This window comes from Sinocyclocheilus anshuiensis, unplaced genomic scaffold (genome assembly GCF_001515605.1).
Source record: "Sinocyclocheilus anshuiensis isolate Anshui unplaced genomic scaffold, SAMN03320099.WGS_v1.1 scaffold1014, whole genome shotgun sequence".
Classification (NCBI taxonomy): Eukaryota; Metazoa; Chordata; class Actinopteri; order Cypriniformes; family Cyprinidae; genus Sinocyclocheilus; species Sinocyclocheilus anshuiensis.
This window is the reverse complement of record NW_015540943.1, coordinates 340695-354638: the sequence shown is the minus strand read 5'-3', so window position 1 is coordinate 354638 and position 13944 is coordinate 340695. Positions and strand designations below refer to the sequence as shown.

Genomic DNA, 13944 nt, shown 5'->3' with positions numbered 1-13944 from the left:
TGCAAAAAAAAAAAAAAAAGATGATTTTAAATATTGCAAAAATGAACCAACCTGCAGAAAAATTCCCACAGGTCCAGGTTCTGTTCTCTTTGAATGGATCTGATGGGCTGGCTCATGGTTCTCTCATATAACCGGGCCACTTCTTTGTACTCAAACGTATCGCTGCATATAGCAATTAGCTGGACAGAACCAGTCACAGTCCCACAGTCAAAAGTCATTCTGTGTCATTAAAAGTAATCATTAATTTAACTTTCTCTTTGTATACCTGATAGTAGGGCTGTGTATCGGCAATAATCTAGCAATACTAAATAAAAATGATTTAACCAGAACACAGTGGGATCTGCATTTGCATTAATTAGTCCCGGTAACATTCAATGTCACTGAACCACTTTTTGTGCAGTACGAGTAAAGGGGGGGAAATAAAGTGCTTGCAGGACTCTTTAGTTAAATGAAATGTATAAAATGTAAGCTGTTATAAACAGACCATATATATTTTTAGACCCTGCTTTAAAGGTTCACTGTTTAAGTAAAAAATTGTAAAATACAATGCCATAACATTTTGATCTGAATAAAATAATTGCATCTGCTTAATATCAATGAAAAATAAAGTGCTTGCAGGAAGAACATGAAGAACATGAGCACACGTGAACACACACACACACACACACACGTGCGTGGAGAGTGTCTGTGTGTGAATGCGGTGGAGAAAAATAAATGCAAATTCACTCCAAAAGTAAAAGTGTGCTTCATGACTTACATCATATCAAATATACCTCCTTCAAGACTACACATTAAAGTTGGCATCCACCTTCTTTCCTGCCATGTACCATAAAGGGTAAGAGGTCTTCATTAAAGATGGCCAGAGGCAGAGCCTTCAGAAGTGTATTGCGGTTAAAATGCAGCTAAATCTAGGGTGACCATATTTTAGTTTTTCAAAAAGAGGACAGTGGGTGCATGTGGTCGGGGCGGGGGGCTGGGGTGTGGTTGGTTGGTGGTTAAATTAATGCCGAAAGCGCCCAAAGTAGCGAAATCTCAAATATCAAAACTCAAAATATGTCATTTCCATACCTAATATACATATTTTACAGTCAGTGTTAAGCATATTTATCATAAACACAGCTAAAAAGCTTCCTACCAGTGGCCATCCTTCACAAAACTTAACATCTAGAACAAGTTTTATCATAGGTAGAATGCAAAATGTTTCAATACAAGCATTTCAGTCAAATGTTATTTATGCAACACCTTTCAATTCAATTCAAACCTTTAACACACGGGGGAAAATCAAGCCATGGCAACAGTTTAAAAGTAGCCCAGGAGTGAATGTACAGCGCTCTCTTCCACCTTCAATACCACGACTGAGGTGCCCTTGAGCAAGGCACCGAACCCCCAACTGCTCCCCGGGCGCCGCAGCATAAATGGCTGCCCACTGCTCCGGGTGTGTGTTCACGGTGTGTGTGTGCACTTTGGATGGGTTAAATGCAGAGCACAAATTACAAGTATGGGCGGGACTGGACACAGTCTTCTTCAGAGCTCTAATACAAAAATGCACACGATGATTGACGACTGTAGAAAACAAAAGCTGAATCCCCGACATTTTGGGCGATTTAGAAATCCCGTGGCTGGACGCATTTTTCAAGGTCCAAAAAGAGGACATGTCCAGGAAAAAGAGGACGTATAGTCACCCTACCTTAGCGAAGCCGTAATGTACCGCAAACGTGTGTGTTCTTTGAATATTTGACGCTGGCATTGTTCATTTTACACACCGCATGACTTTTGTCGGGATATAAACTCAAAACGAAACAACTGCCATGAATTTTTTTAAATATAAATATCGATATTGCATTTTTGAGAATCGATACATTATCGCCAAACAAAATATAGCGATACTCAAATGTATCAATATTTTCTTACGCCCCTACCTGATAGGGTTCCTCTGTATTAACTCTTTCCCAGTTACTGGGTACAGGAAGGGCTGCGTTATCACAGATAAATCTATGAAACACAAAATTTTAAAAGACATTTTTAGATAATGATTTAATTTAAAATAATAAATAATACAAAAGTACAATACCAATTTAACAATTAAAAATAAATAAATAAATATAAAAGCTGGATAAATGAGCTCACCTAAAGTCAGTAGCTGAATGCAACGCCCTTTTAATTGGCCTTTCTTTTCCAGTAGTCACATTGACTTGTTTCATATCTAGTCATATGATATAGTTGAAAAGAGAAATGACAGATGCATATCACACCCCCTCCAAGCCATTTATGACCACAAATCTAGATAAATAACACAAATGTGTGCTTTGTTTGGTAACCGACCAGAAAAGTCTAATTTATAGGTATATTTAGCAGTATAGAAGTCTATTGAAGCATGCTGATTCTTGATGTAGTTTTGTTCAATTTGCTCATTGGTAACAGAACAACCTGTGCTGGGAACTTCCTGTAGTGAAAAGGAAAACAGCATGATGTGATCAGCAAAAAGCCAACTTATGAACTGCCATTCATATTAGTCTAATCTATCAGGCTGATAAAAGGCAGTACATACTTCAAACATATGCCAGACGCCACACTCGGCAAGGTAGAACCAGCGCCACTTTGCCTCTGATATGTCCATTTCCTCCTCACATGACCCTTCATCAGTGGGCTTCTGGAGGTCTTCTGAGCTCTCCAAATGCTTGATAGTGGTCTTACAGTCCATCCTCAAAGCAAATACACAAATATGACCATCTAGCCACCTTTTAAGTGCATGACAACATGCTTTCATCAATAACTAGCCTGCGTCAATCATTGTTATGATTTGATTCCACAAGTCGCGATCTCATTCAAGATTCTCTTTACTAAAACATGCTGAAATAATCAGTCTTTTTTTATTTATGTTGATTTGGTGTCAGTGACGTAAACGTCACACAAACTATCGTTTTAAAATATTTTAAACTTTCATACTTTCTCAAGCCAGCATCAGATTGTTTACAAACTTTACTCATCTAGTTCATCTATTTTGCTTTGACCGGTCGTCGCGATCTCATTCATGAAAGACATTTGTTCAACAAACATGTGAAATGATCAAATGCACTTTTTAATTTAGATTATGATTTAGCATTTCACCGTATTAATGTATTGTGAATACCTTTCGAAAACAATTTTTTTCCTCTTTAAGTTATAAATGACGTTGAATTCATCTAAATTCGAGGAAGCATCGTTCCTGTCTGCATCCTGTTTGTTTCGTTTTCCTCAATATCTCTGGTTGAGGTTGTTGTTCGCTCTACTTCCGCATTCGCCGACAATGACGTCATGCATCGGTCAACTAAGAACTTGTACTTATTTATTTAGATAAATATAGATAAAGTAGAATTAAAATAGAATAGAAAGTGCTAGAGTTAGAGGGTCAAATAAAGGTAAGTATTAAAGTGTTAAGTATTAAATACTGTAATAATAACAATAACAATTATATATATATATATATATATATATATATATATAATTCAAAAATAATACCTAACCAAAAACAGAAGGAGATACACCTTTGCATCTGGAAGAGATATTCTGAAGTGGAGATAAAGTATTTTAGCACTGAGGTAAATTTTCAGCCAAACAAATAAATGTTACAATATTATCTAACTCCGTATTATCAGATTCATCATTAGACAAGCAAATAAATAAATAAATACATAAATTGAACGCTTTATTATTTTAGAACTATTAATACTTAATTAGTAGGCTACTTAATTTACTTCAGCCATTTAAGATTTGTAGGTAGCCTATATAGGCTAGAGTTAGTTTACATAACGTGAAATCAAGAGCGACAATGGGATCCCACTTAATTATAACGTAGACAATAGTTTTGTTGCAGATTATAACGTTAATTTTAGTATTGCGACTTTGATTAAGAGGTCATTTGAATTTTCTCATGCATGCTTTGCATGTTTGAGGATCTTTCCAGTTTTTGAATGCGCTATTCCTCAATCCAACGGTAGATGTCAGACGTAAACATCACATAATTCAGCGTCCGTCCAATCTATCTATCCATCCATGGCTTTACAATAAAAATTAAATAATGAAACAAAATTAAAATTGATTAAAATTGAAAATATAATGCACAAACTATTTTGTCCAATCCAATGAACACTGTAAGTCTATTAATTACTGTATATTATTAAAATAATAGTAATAACATTTTATATTATGTACAGTAAACACAAACGCTTGTATAAAACGAGAAAAATAAGCAGTTCAATCTTTGCACATGGGGTGTAGTCCAGATTGTAGCGCTACATGACACCCCATACGCCACGCCCTCTCCCACTCACCGCGATCTGCACACTCGAGAACACTGCACTCTGCTCTGACACTCTACGCATGCATGCGAGGGAGCTGTCCACAAACTTTGGTAAGCCCTGTTTTTTTTTTTCGTCCAGATTTTAACTTCTTATCCATTTTCAAACTATTTCTGGTATGTATAATTTCTCTTTGGATTATGCAGATTAAATTATTCAATCATTAACTGTTATTTCTTGACGAACCGCTTGTCTGGAGGAGACTTATACACATTTTACACTAAATGTTTAAGTTTCAAGTGTTAATTCTTTTACTGAATTTAAGCACATCTGATGCATTTATTCAACTGAAAAAAACAAACAAATATATATTTGCAAGAACTTATCCACAAACGCAGACTTACTCTTCTGCATGCTTATGGATTTTAATTGGCTAATTTGTAATAAACTGACTGCTCATAGATATATAAATATAGAAAGGGACCATGGAGGAGACTAGAGATGGAGGCATTGCTGATGGGGAAGCTATGGAGCCAGAAGGCCAGAAAGGAAGCGTGGAAAAGAGACCCGAGGCCAGAGAAAAATGGGCCAACAAGACTGAGTTCCTGCTGTCCATGGCTGGAGAGATTATCGGCCTGGGGAACGTGTGGCGCTTCCCTTACCTCTGCTACAAAAATGGAGGCGGTAAGAGAAAGTTTGTGATAGAGAGAGTGTTGAAGAAGAAGTATAACAGAAAGAAAGAAAGGCGTTTTAAACCTCTGCGAAGAGAGATGGATTTGATCTTTAAGATTCAGCACATCAAAACTGAAGCCCATGGCTTTTAACTCAGTCAATAGTCCACTGTGTTCTTCTGCAGTGCTCAGAAGCAATTTTTGTTACAAATCATGGCTCTCTTTCCCCAAGCACATGCTGACATGACTTTTTTTTTTTTTTTTTGCTCAACTGCTCATAGATATATAAATATAGAAAGGGACCATGGAGGAGACTAGAGATGGAGGCATTGCTGATGGGGAAGCTATGGAGCCAGAAGGCCAGAAAGGAAGCGTGGAAAAGAGACCCGAGGCCAGAGAAAAATGGGCCAACAAGACTGAGTTCCTGCTGTCCATGGCTGGAGAGATTATCGGCCTGGGGAACGTGTGGCGCTTCCCTTACCTCTGCTACAAAAATGGAGGCGGTAAGAGAAAGTTTGTGATAGAGAGAGTGTTGAAGAAGAAGTATAACAGAAAGAAAGAAAGGCGTTTTAAACCTCTGCGAAGAGAGATGGATTTGATCTTTAAGATTCAGCACATCAAAACTGAAGCCCATGGCTTTTAACTCAGTCAATAGTCCACTGTGTTCTTCTGCAGTGCTCAGAAGCAATTTTTGTTACAAATCATGGCTCTCTTTCCCCAAGCCCATGCTGACATGACTTTTTTTTTTTTTTTTTGCTCATACTTGGGTTTAGGGGTTTATTCAAATCCCCATGCCAATAAATTAAACTTTGGCAGAGAACTCATCTCACCCATGTGTGCTTTAAATATTATTATTATATTTGTCGTTTTTTTTATTTATTTTTTAGCCACCATTATCTGAGCGTCTCTCAGCTAAACCATCAAAATAATATATTATTATTATATATATTTTTTAAATAAGTAAGCACAAGTTATATTTGTTTACAAAATGAATCATTTAGATCAAAAAGGTTTTTAAGTTATTGTGTTTGCTACCGTTTACCCTCAAGCTCCTTATTCAAATGTGATCAAGAGAAGCTATAACAGTGCTTATTTAATGATATGTTATTGCTATGTTCTGTTACAGCCCTTAACGGTAATGGAAACAAGATTTTCACCCTAGATTATGACTAATAACTAAATAATTTCTGTAATGGTCTCCCTAGGTGTTTTCTTCATCCCTTATTTCATCTTCCTTTTCTTTTGTGGAATCCCAATATTCTTCCTTGAGACGGCGTTAGGTCAATACACTAGTGAAGGGGGCATCACTGCTTGGAGAAAAATCTGCCCCATGTTTGAAGGTGACTTATGCTTTCATAAATGGATCTACAATGAAAAAAAAATGAAGTCCATGTATTGAATTGCTGGAATTAAATGTACTGTAATATCATAGCTTATTGTTGAAGATAGTGCGTTTTTTATTTTTTATATTATTTTACACATTTGGCATTTCTCTCACTGTTTAGTTTTTGTTCACAGGTGTAGGTGTTGCCTCCCAAGTTATAGTGATTTATCTGAATATATATTACATAGTGGTCCTGGCCTGGGCTCTGTTTTATCTATTCAACTCTTTCTGGAGTACTCTGCCTTGGACTTCCTGTGACAATTATTGGAACACAGGTGTGGTTTAATATACCATATAATGTATTTATAAACACTATTCATAAAGGCTTAAGACACTGAATAACTGTCGGGCAATTTCAGACTTGCCCAGTGGCACAAACATTGCAGCTTTGAATCTTAACAATACCAATAACTGTTTCTTGCTTAGACAAGCATCACTAATGCTAGTGTACACACTTAGAGATTTTTTCAAACTTTTGGTTTGTAGCTCATCTTCTTCATTGTGTGGTTTGTTGAGGAAAATTAGTACTTTTTATAAATGATCACTTTTATATGAAAGACTGTTTCTGCATTAGCATACAAATAAAATAGTTAATCTTGAGATAAAGTTCAAATTAAGAAATACATTCAGATTGTGAGATACTGTATAATGTAAGACTTAAAATGATTTGATAGTTGCAATTATGAGATATGAAGTCACATTGTAAGATATAAAGTCACATTTCAAAAAATAAAGTTGGAATTGTGAGATACATTGTGAGATATGGAAATTGTGAGATAAAGTCGCAATTACAAGAAATAAAGTTTCAGGCACAATAAGCAAAGTCAATTATGAGAAAATGTCAGTATTATAAAGCTGCAATAACAAAAAAATAATCGCAATCATGAGAAATAAAGTTGCAATTGTGAGATAAAAGTTGCAGTTACAAGAAATAAAGTTGCAAAGAGAAATAAAGCCACAATTACAAGAAATACCTGTAGTTGTAAGATATACCCACAATTACAAGAAATAAAATTGCAACTAGAATTAAAAGTGCCATTGCAAAAAAAAAAAAAAAAAGTTGCAATTGTAACAAAGTTATGACTAAAAGAAATGAAGGTACAATTAAAATAAATAAATACATTTGCAACTGTGAGATATGAAGTCACAATTACAAGAAATAAAGTCGCAGTTATGAGAAATAAAGTTGTAATTGTGAGATATAAAGTTAGAATTACAAGGAATAAAGTAGTAATTACAACAACCAAAGTAGCAATTATGAGAAGTAAAGTTGTAAATGTAAGATACAAAGTTGCAATTAGAAGTTTTTTTTTCTTTTATCACTTTCTTCAGAAAACGTAAAACATAGTTAATTGGTTATTCTAAACCCAGGGTGTCCAAACTCGGTCCTAGAGGGCCTCCTGCAACCCTAATAAAACACACCTGGACCAGCTAATCAAGATCTTACTAGGTAAACTACAGGTGTGTTGAGGCAAGTTGGAGCTAAAGTCTGCAGGGCAGTGGCCCTCCAGTACCGAGTTTGGACACCCCTGTTCTAAACAATGGCAATGAGTTCTGCCATTATTCTCTAAAATATATAATTATTAATATATAACATACATATTAAAAATAATAATATTGTAAATATAAACTCATCATTACTGATTTTCATCCAAGATAAAGATAAAGAGTTCACTTTGATCTCTCATTTTATCAACAGTTAACTGCCACAATATAAGTGTTACCTACACAGGTTTACACAGACCTGACACTGACTGGTCTTTCCTCTACAATGAAACGGATAAACATGACAACTACAGCATGAGGTAACCTCACTTAACAAAGTACAAAATCAAAACACTTGTACCGTCTGTTGTTCTCCCGGATGTTTACAGGGTCATGGAAGATGTTCTTTGGATTCAGGCTTTAGATGATTTCAGACATTTGTTGGAAAAGTTGCCTAAACAAAGACCCTTTTGTAATGCATTTAAAAATAATTATTTATTCTTTGTTTGGACTCATCTAACAGGAAAACGAAAAGAACACAGACAGATGCAGGTGTATTTAAACAAGGCCTAATATTAGAAAGGCTTTTTTTTTTTTTTACATTTCATTGAAATCCATTAATGTATATGTTCTAAACTCAATATTACACAGCTCTTCATATTATAAGCTTTGTGTTTTTTTCTGTCTGCTGCAGGAAGAAAATAGCTTAAAACATTATTTGCAAATCAACTAGACCATCCTAAACCAGCTAAGACAAGCAAACCATTAAGGCTGGATTAGGCTTTTTTTTTTTTCCTTCAGCAGAGTGTTTCAAAATAGAAATAGGAAGACCAAGCTTAGTGTGTATAACTTATCACAACACAGAAACAGCTGTTTTGTTTGAAAAAAACTCCTTTGAAAAGCTCTCATTACGTCTTTCTTTCATCAGTTTTCAAAACGAATCCGAATGGCCGCCTTTTAAAGTGATCTCCCCAGAACAAGACTACTGGTTGTAAGTTACATCATTTGCTACTTAAACATTTCAAATACTGTATATGCATTAGTGCCACACATTTATTTTGAGTCTCAGCAACCTACACTCAAAACTCTGCTACAATTTAAAATTGTGATTGTTACAATGCAGTTTCAAACTTTTATGTTATGTGTGAGATGTAACAGCCAGTGGAAAAACAAAGCTGGCTTCAGCAATTTAATAACAACACTCTAGATACCACCCAGAACAAACAATTAATTAATTTGTTTGTTTACAAATTAGCCTATGATGATTACATTAAGTTACAGGTTATTGTCATTTTTAAGTGTCAGGCAGCAATAGCTATGGAAGCCTGTTTCCGCCACTAAATAAAAAAAAAAAAAAAAAAAGGTAACTGACTTTCTCACAATTCTGAGGGTTTTTCCCCCCACAATTGTGAGTTTACATCTTACAATTCTCACTTTTTTTCCTTAGAATTGTGTGTAATAAACTTGCATTTCTGATATAAATTATGGAATATAAACTCACAATTCTGAGTTATAAAGTCAGAAATGCGAGAAATAAACCCGAAATTCCAACTTTGTTTTTTTTCTCACAATTCTGAGGGTTTTTCCCCCCACAATTGTGAGTTTACATCTTACAATTCTCACTTTTTTTCCTTAGAATTGTGTGTAATAAACTTGCATTTCTGATATAAATTATGGAATATAAACTCACAATTCTGAGTTATAAAGTCAGAAATGCGAGAAATAAACCCGAAATTCAAACTTTGTTTTTTCTTTTTTTTTTTTTGCAATTGTGTGTTGTAAAGTCAGAATTGTGAGATATATACACTCGCAATTGCGAGTTATAAATGTTACAAATTCACAAATATAAACTCACAATTCTTACTTTTTATCTTTTTAAAAAGAAAGTTTCTCGCAATTCTGACTTACAAACTTGTAATTCTGAGAATTAAAGTCAGAATTGTGAGATATAAACTCGCAATTCTTAGAAAATTGTCTTTTTTTCCCCTCAGAATCAGTTCAGTTCGCTATTCTGACTTTATTTCTCAGAATTGCAAGTTTATATCTTGCAATTGTGAATTTATAACGTGCAATTTATAACTTTACAACTCATAATTGTGACTTTATTTCTTGCAATTATGAGTTTATAACATGCAAATGTGGCTTTATATCACACAATTCTGACTTTATAGCTCTTTAATGGACTTCATAACTTTATGGCTATATAACTATAATTCTGAGAAATAAAGTCAGAATTGCGAGATATAAATTTGCAATTGTAAGAAAATGGTCTTTTTTTTTCCTCGGAATTGCGGGTTTATATCTTACAATTCTGAGAGAAAAAGACAGAATTGTGAGTTTTTATCTCGTAATTCTGACTTTATTTCTCAGTTTATATCTCACAATTCTGACTTTATAACATGCAATTTCGACTATTTCATGCAATTCTGGCTTTTTAACTCGAATCCTTATAAAAACAACTGCACCTTTTCCAGTTTAACAATGTAGAACTTGCTTTAGTGTCAGTCAGCTACTTTAGAAACTATTTTAATGTCAGAAAACTCACTTAATTTAGGGTTAGTTGTCTTCCAAGTCCTGGACTATGAGTTAGATAACCCCTACCCTTAACAGGGTGGGAAAAAATGAAAAACATCCAACATCTGTGAGACAGAGACTTTTAATGTTTCATCAGGAAGACATGGGATATTGAGAAATCTGGGCTGAACCACAGAGCCAGTGAATTCAATGAAAACAACATGTTTATAGTTTGTGCAGTTTCCTAAACTAAAACCCACCAAACTAAAAAGATACATCTATCATGGGAATTTGTGATTGTGGGCCTAGGTTTATCCTAAAACTAGAAATCTAAAACTTTGAGTCTTGACATGCATGGAACTAAAATGAAAATGTGCGGTTTATAATATTTGTGTGTTTTTGTGTGTACCCTCAGCCATCGTATGTTGCGGGTAGCAAACAGTGGTGGTCTGGGGACTGTAAATGCTGATCTTGCCATGTGTCTTCTTTTGGCTTGGGTTATCTGTTATTTCTGCATTTTTAAAGGAGTCAAGACCACAGGCAAGGTCAGCTGATACTCATACACATCTGTCTGTCAATGAAATAATCAATAGTAAACAATGTCATAATTTTAATTACCATAAACAAACGCTGTAAAAACCCATATACTTACAGTGAATGACCTGAGCCATATCTAGGGACCAGAATCTATGTATTCTTTTGAGCAACCACCCATAACACTCTAGCAACCTTGCAATTCCCAATAAACCACCCAGAACACACTTACAATCAAATAGTAGCATTCTAAGTCATTCAAACCATTTTAGCAACAGCTAGCAGCCACACACACACACACACACACACACACACACACCATCCAATGTAGTATCACCGATAATGATTACAAGGCTAATTATTAATTAATGTAGACTTATTTTCACACAGTTCCTTGCACAATACTATGTTTTGATCTCAAAACACTTTTACCATAGTGCATGATTTGTAAACTAGAAAATGTTGATGTGTACATCACATAACCAGTATAATTTAATTGCTTTTCTAAAGTAGTAAACTTACTCTGTAGCTCACCTAGTATAGCTGGATGTAATCCAGAGCGCTAAGGTACAGTCCCCATGAAACATGAATTATAAGGAAGGAGCTTAAAAGCTTGTAGAAGCTAAAACGACAAGGTTGCTTCATAAATTGCTTTTTTATCTCACGTTTGCTTTTGTTAACATTATCAGTTAGGTTGGTAACACTTTACAATACGGTTTATTCGTTAACATTAGTTAACTAATTTAGTTAACATGAACTAAGAATGAACAATACTTCTACAGCATTTATTAATCTTAGTTCATGTTAATTTCAGCACTTATTAATGCATTATTAAAATCAAAAGTTGTGCTGGTTAACATTAGTTAATGCGCTGTGAATTAACATGAACTAACAATGAATGACTTTATTTTCATTAACTAACATTAACAAAGATTAATAAATACTGTAATAAATGTTTTATTCATTGTTGATTCATGTTAGTTAATACATTAACTAACAATAAGTAACTGAACCTTATTGTAAAGTGTTACTGTTAGGTTTAGGGTAGTATGTTATTTTCAAACACTATTAACCTTTTGACACCACTCATCGGACATTTAATTTCCAAACTGACACGATACATATAACAACCAATGTGATAACATGTTGCCAGTTTCATCTGTTTCAGATAAACTGAACATGCTTTTAGCACCATTTAGTTGACATTTCAACATGCAAGTAGCAACATAATAATTTTAAAGAAATGTCACCACAGGTATGTTTTTTTCCAAAGAGCCTGGGTTGTTTTTTTTAAATGTATATTTAACGTCAGACAGAAAACATTTTAAAGACATATTGTAGATGCAAATGCTTTGAAAAATAGATTTTCCACACGAAAACACTGTCATCAAATAGACATCTCTGCATATGTGTGCTATCAGGCATGCATTCATCATACCTTAGCAACTGTATAGCGACATTCAGTACTAGCAACCACCCACAACACCTTATCATAATAGCAGTTAGCTTTGTACGTTCAAGCCCCACACACTTATTTTCCTCAGAAAATCTAGTTTAAACAAAATGCTAAATATCAACCTGCAATCTCTACATAAAAAGTAAACAAAAGAGAACATGTTAAGTAACAATATTTTTCAGAAGAAATGTGCATTGAGCTTGTTTGTGAAAAATTTGCCGATGCTATTTTGGAGTTTCCCAGTATTAGCTAATCCATTTAATGTTCAGAGTGGTTTCTGTGGCATTCTGGATGTTTGCTAAGGTGTTTTGAGTGGTTGCTTAGAACATGGCTAAGCGGTTAATAGCTAATGCGCTAATGGCTAAATGTCTATTTTCTGCATGTGGCTGCTAGTCTATGGGAATCTCATTTATATATGCAACACTGCCGAAAGATCGGGATGGGACTGGGATATTTTAGAAACGTCAACTAACATAGGGTGACCATACGTCCTCTTTTTTCCCGGACACGCTCTGGCCATTTCTATATTGCCTAAAATATCCAGGTTTTGTTTCCTGTTTTCATACTTGCTGAAGGTGCTGATCGAAAAGTAGTTTGACCAATGTACATAATCGACCAATCGTGGCGCGTGAGAAGATTGGATCTACAGAGAACAGTCAAATAGAAGCAAACACGCGTATATAGGTGTGTTCGAGCAGCCCTTCGCAGACCAATCAGTGTATGATATCAAAGTACCACGAGAGCTATAGAGAGCAGACAGCTCCTTTATGCTTGCAAATCACTCTCACAGTACTTTGATGTCATACACCGATCAGTCTGCGCAGGGCAGCTTCAAATCGAACACACCTAATATGTACGCATAATTGCATCACTTTGACCATTCTCTGTAGATCCCACCTTCTCACGCGACACGATTGGCCGATTATGTACAATGCCTACTTTTCGATCATTACCTACAGCAAGTATGAAAACAGGAAAACAAAGCCAAAACCTGGATATTTTAGGCAATATAGAAATCCTGGCCAGGACCTGTCCGGGAAAAAGAGGACATACGGCCACCCTAACTAACACGATATGTATGTATCATCATTGTTTTGCAGGTTGTGTACTTCACTGCTACGTTCCCCTACTTAATGCTGTTCATCCTTTTCATCAGAGGAGTGACACTGCCAGGAGCTGCAACTGGAATTACTTATTATCTGTATCCTGATATCAGTAAACTCTCTAATCCTGATGTAAGTGCACACAATCCCTACTTCCCATTTTGCATGCTATCTGCCCTTAAAGGAACACTCCACTATTTTTGCAAATATTCTCATTTTTCAACTCCCCTAGAATTAAACAGTTGAGTTTTACCATTTTTGAATCCATTCAGCCGATCTCCGGGTCTGGCAGTAGCACTTTTAGCTGCAGCTTAGCATAGATCATTGAATCTGATTAGACCATTAGCATCGCGCTAAAAATTACCAAAGAGTTTCGATATTTTTCCTATTTAAAACTTGACTCTTCTGTAGTTACATCGTGTACTAAGATCGACGGAAAATGAAAAGTTGCGATTTTCTAGGCCGATATGGCTAGGAACTATACTCTCATTCCAGCGTAATAATCAAGGAACTTTGCTGC

General features: G+C 35.1%; 1 protein-coding gene and 1 pseudogene across 7 annotated transcripts in view; one reads left to right on the top strand and one right to left on the bottom strand.

Moving 5' to 3' along the window:
- Positions 1–3269, bottom strand: part of LOC107689717 (poly [ADP-ribose] polymerase 11-like) — a 27236-nt pseudogene extending 23967 nt beyond the window's left edge.
- Positions 3270–4335: 1066 nt separating this feature from the next.
- The window catches only part of LOC107689714 (sodium- and chloride-dependent GABA transporter 2-like), an 18108-nt gene continuing 8499 nt past the window's right edge, over positions 4336–13944 (top strand). For 2 of the 7 annotated variants that reach the window (XM_016487837.1, XM_016487844.1), the window contains exons 1-8: positions 4336–4390; positions 4754–4961; positions 6154–6288; positions 6467–6607; positions 8032–8137; positions 8746–8808; positions 10747–10876; positions 13422–13556. In XM_016487837.1, the coding sequence (XP_016343323.1) occupies positions 4364–4390; positions 4754–4961; positions 6154–6288; positions 6467–6607; positions 8032–8137; positions 8746–8808; positions 10747–10876; positions 13422–13556 (945 nt within the window). In that variant the 5' untranslated portion in view covers positions 4336–4363. Of the gene's footprint in view, positions 4391–4739; positions 4962–5256; positions 5452–6153; positions 6289–6466; positions 6608–8031; positions 8138–8745; positions 8809–10746; positions 10877–13421; positions 13557–13944 lie in introns of those variants that run through there. The other 5 variants (XM_016487838.1, XM_016487842.1, XM_016487843.1 and 2 more) reach the window with 5 other exon arrangements.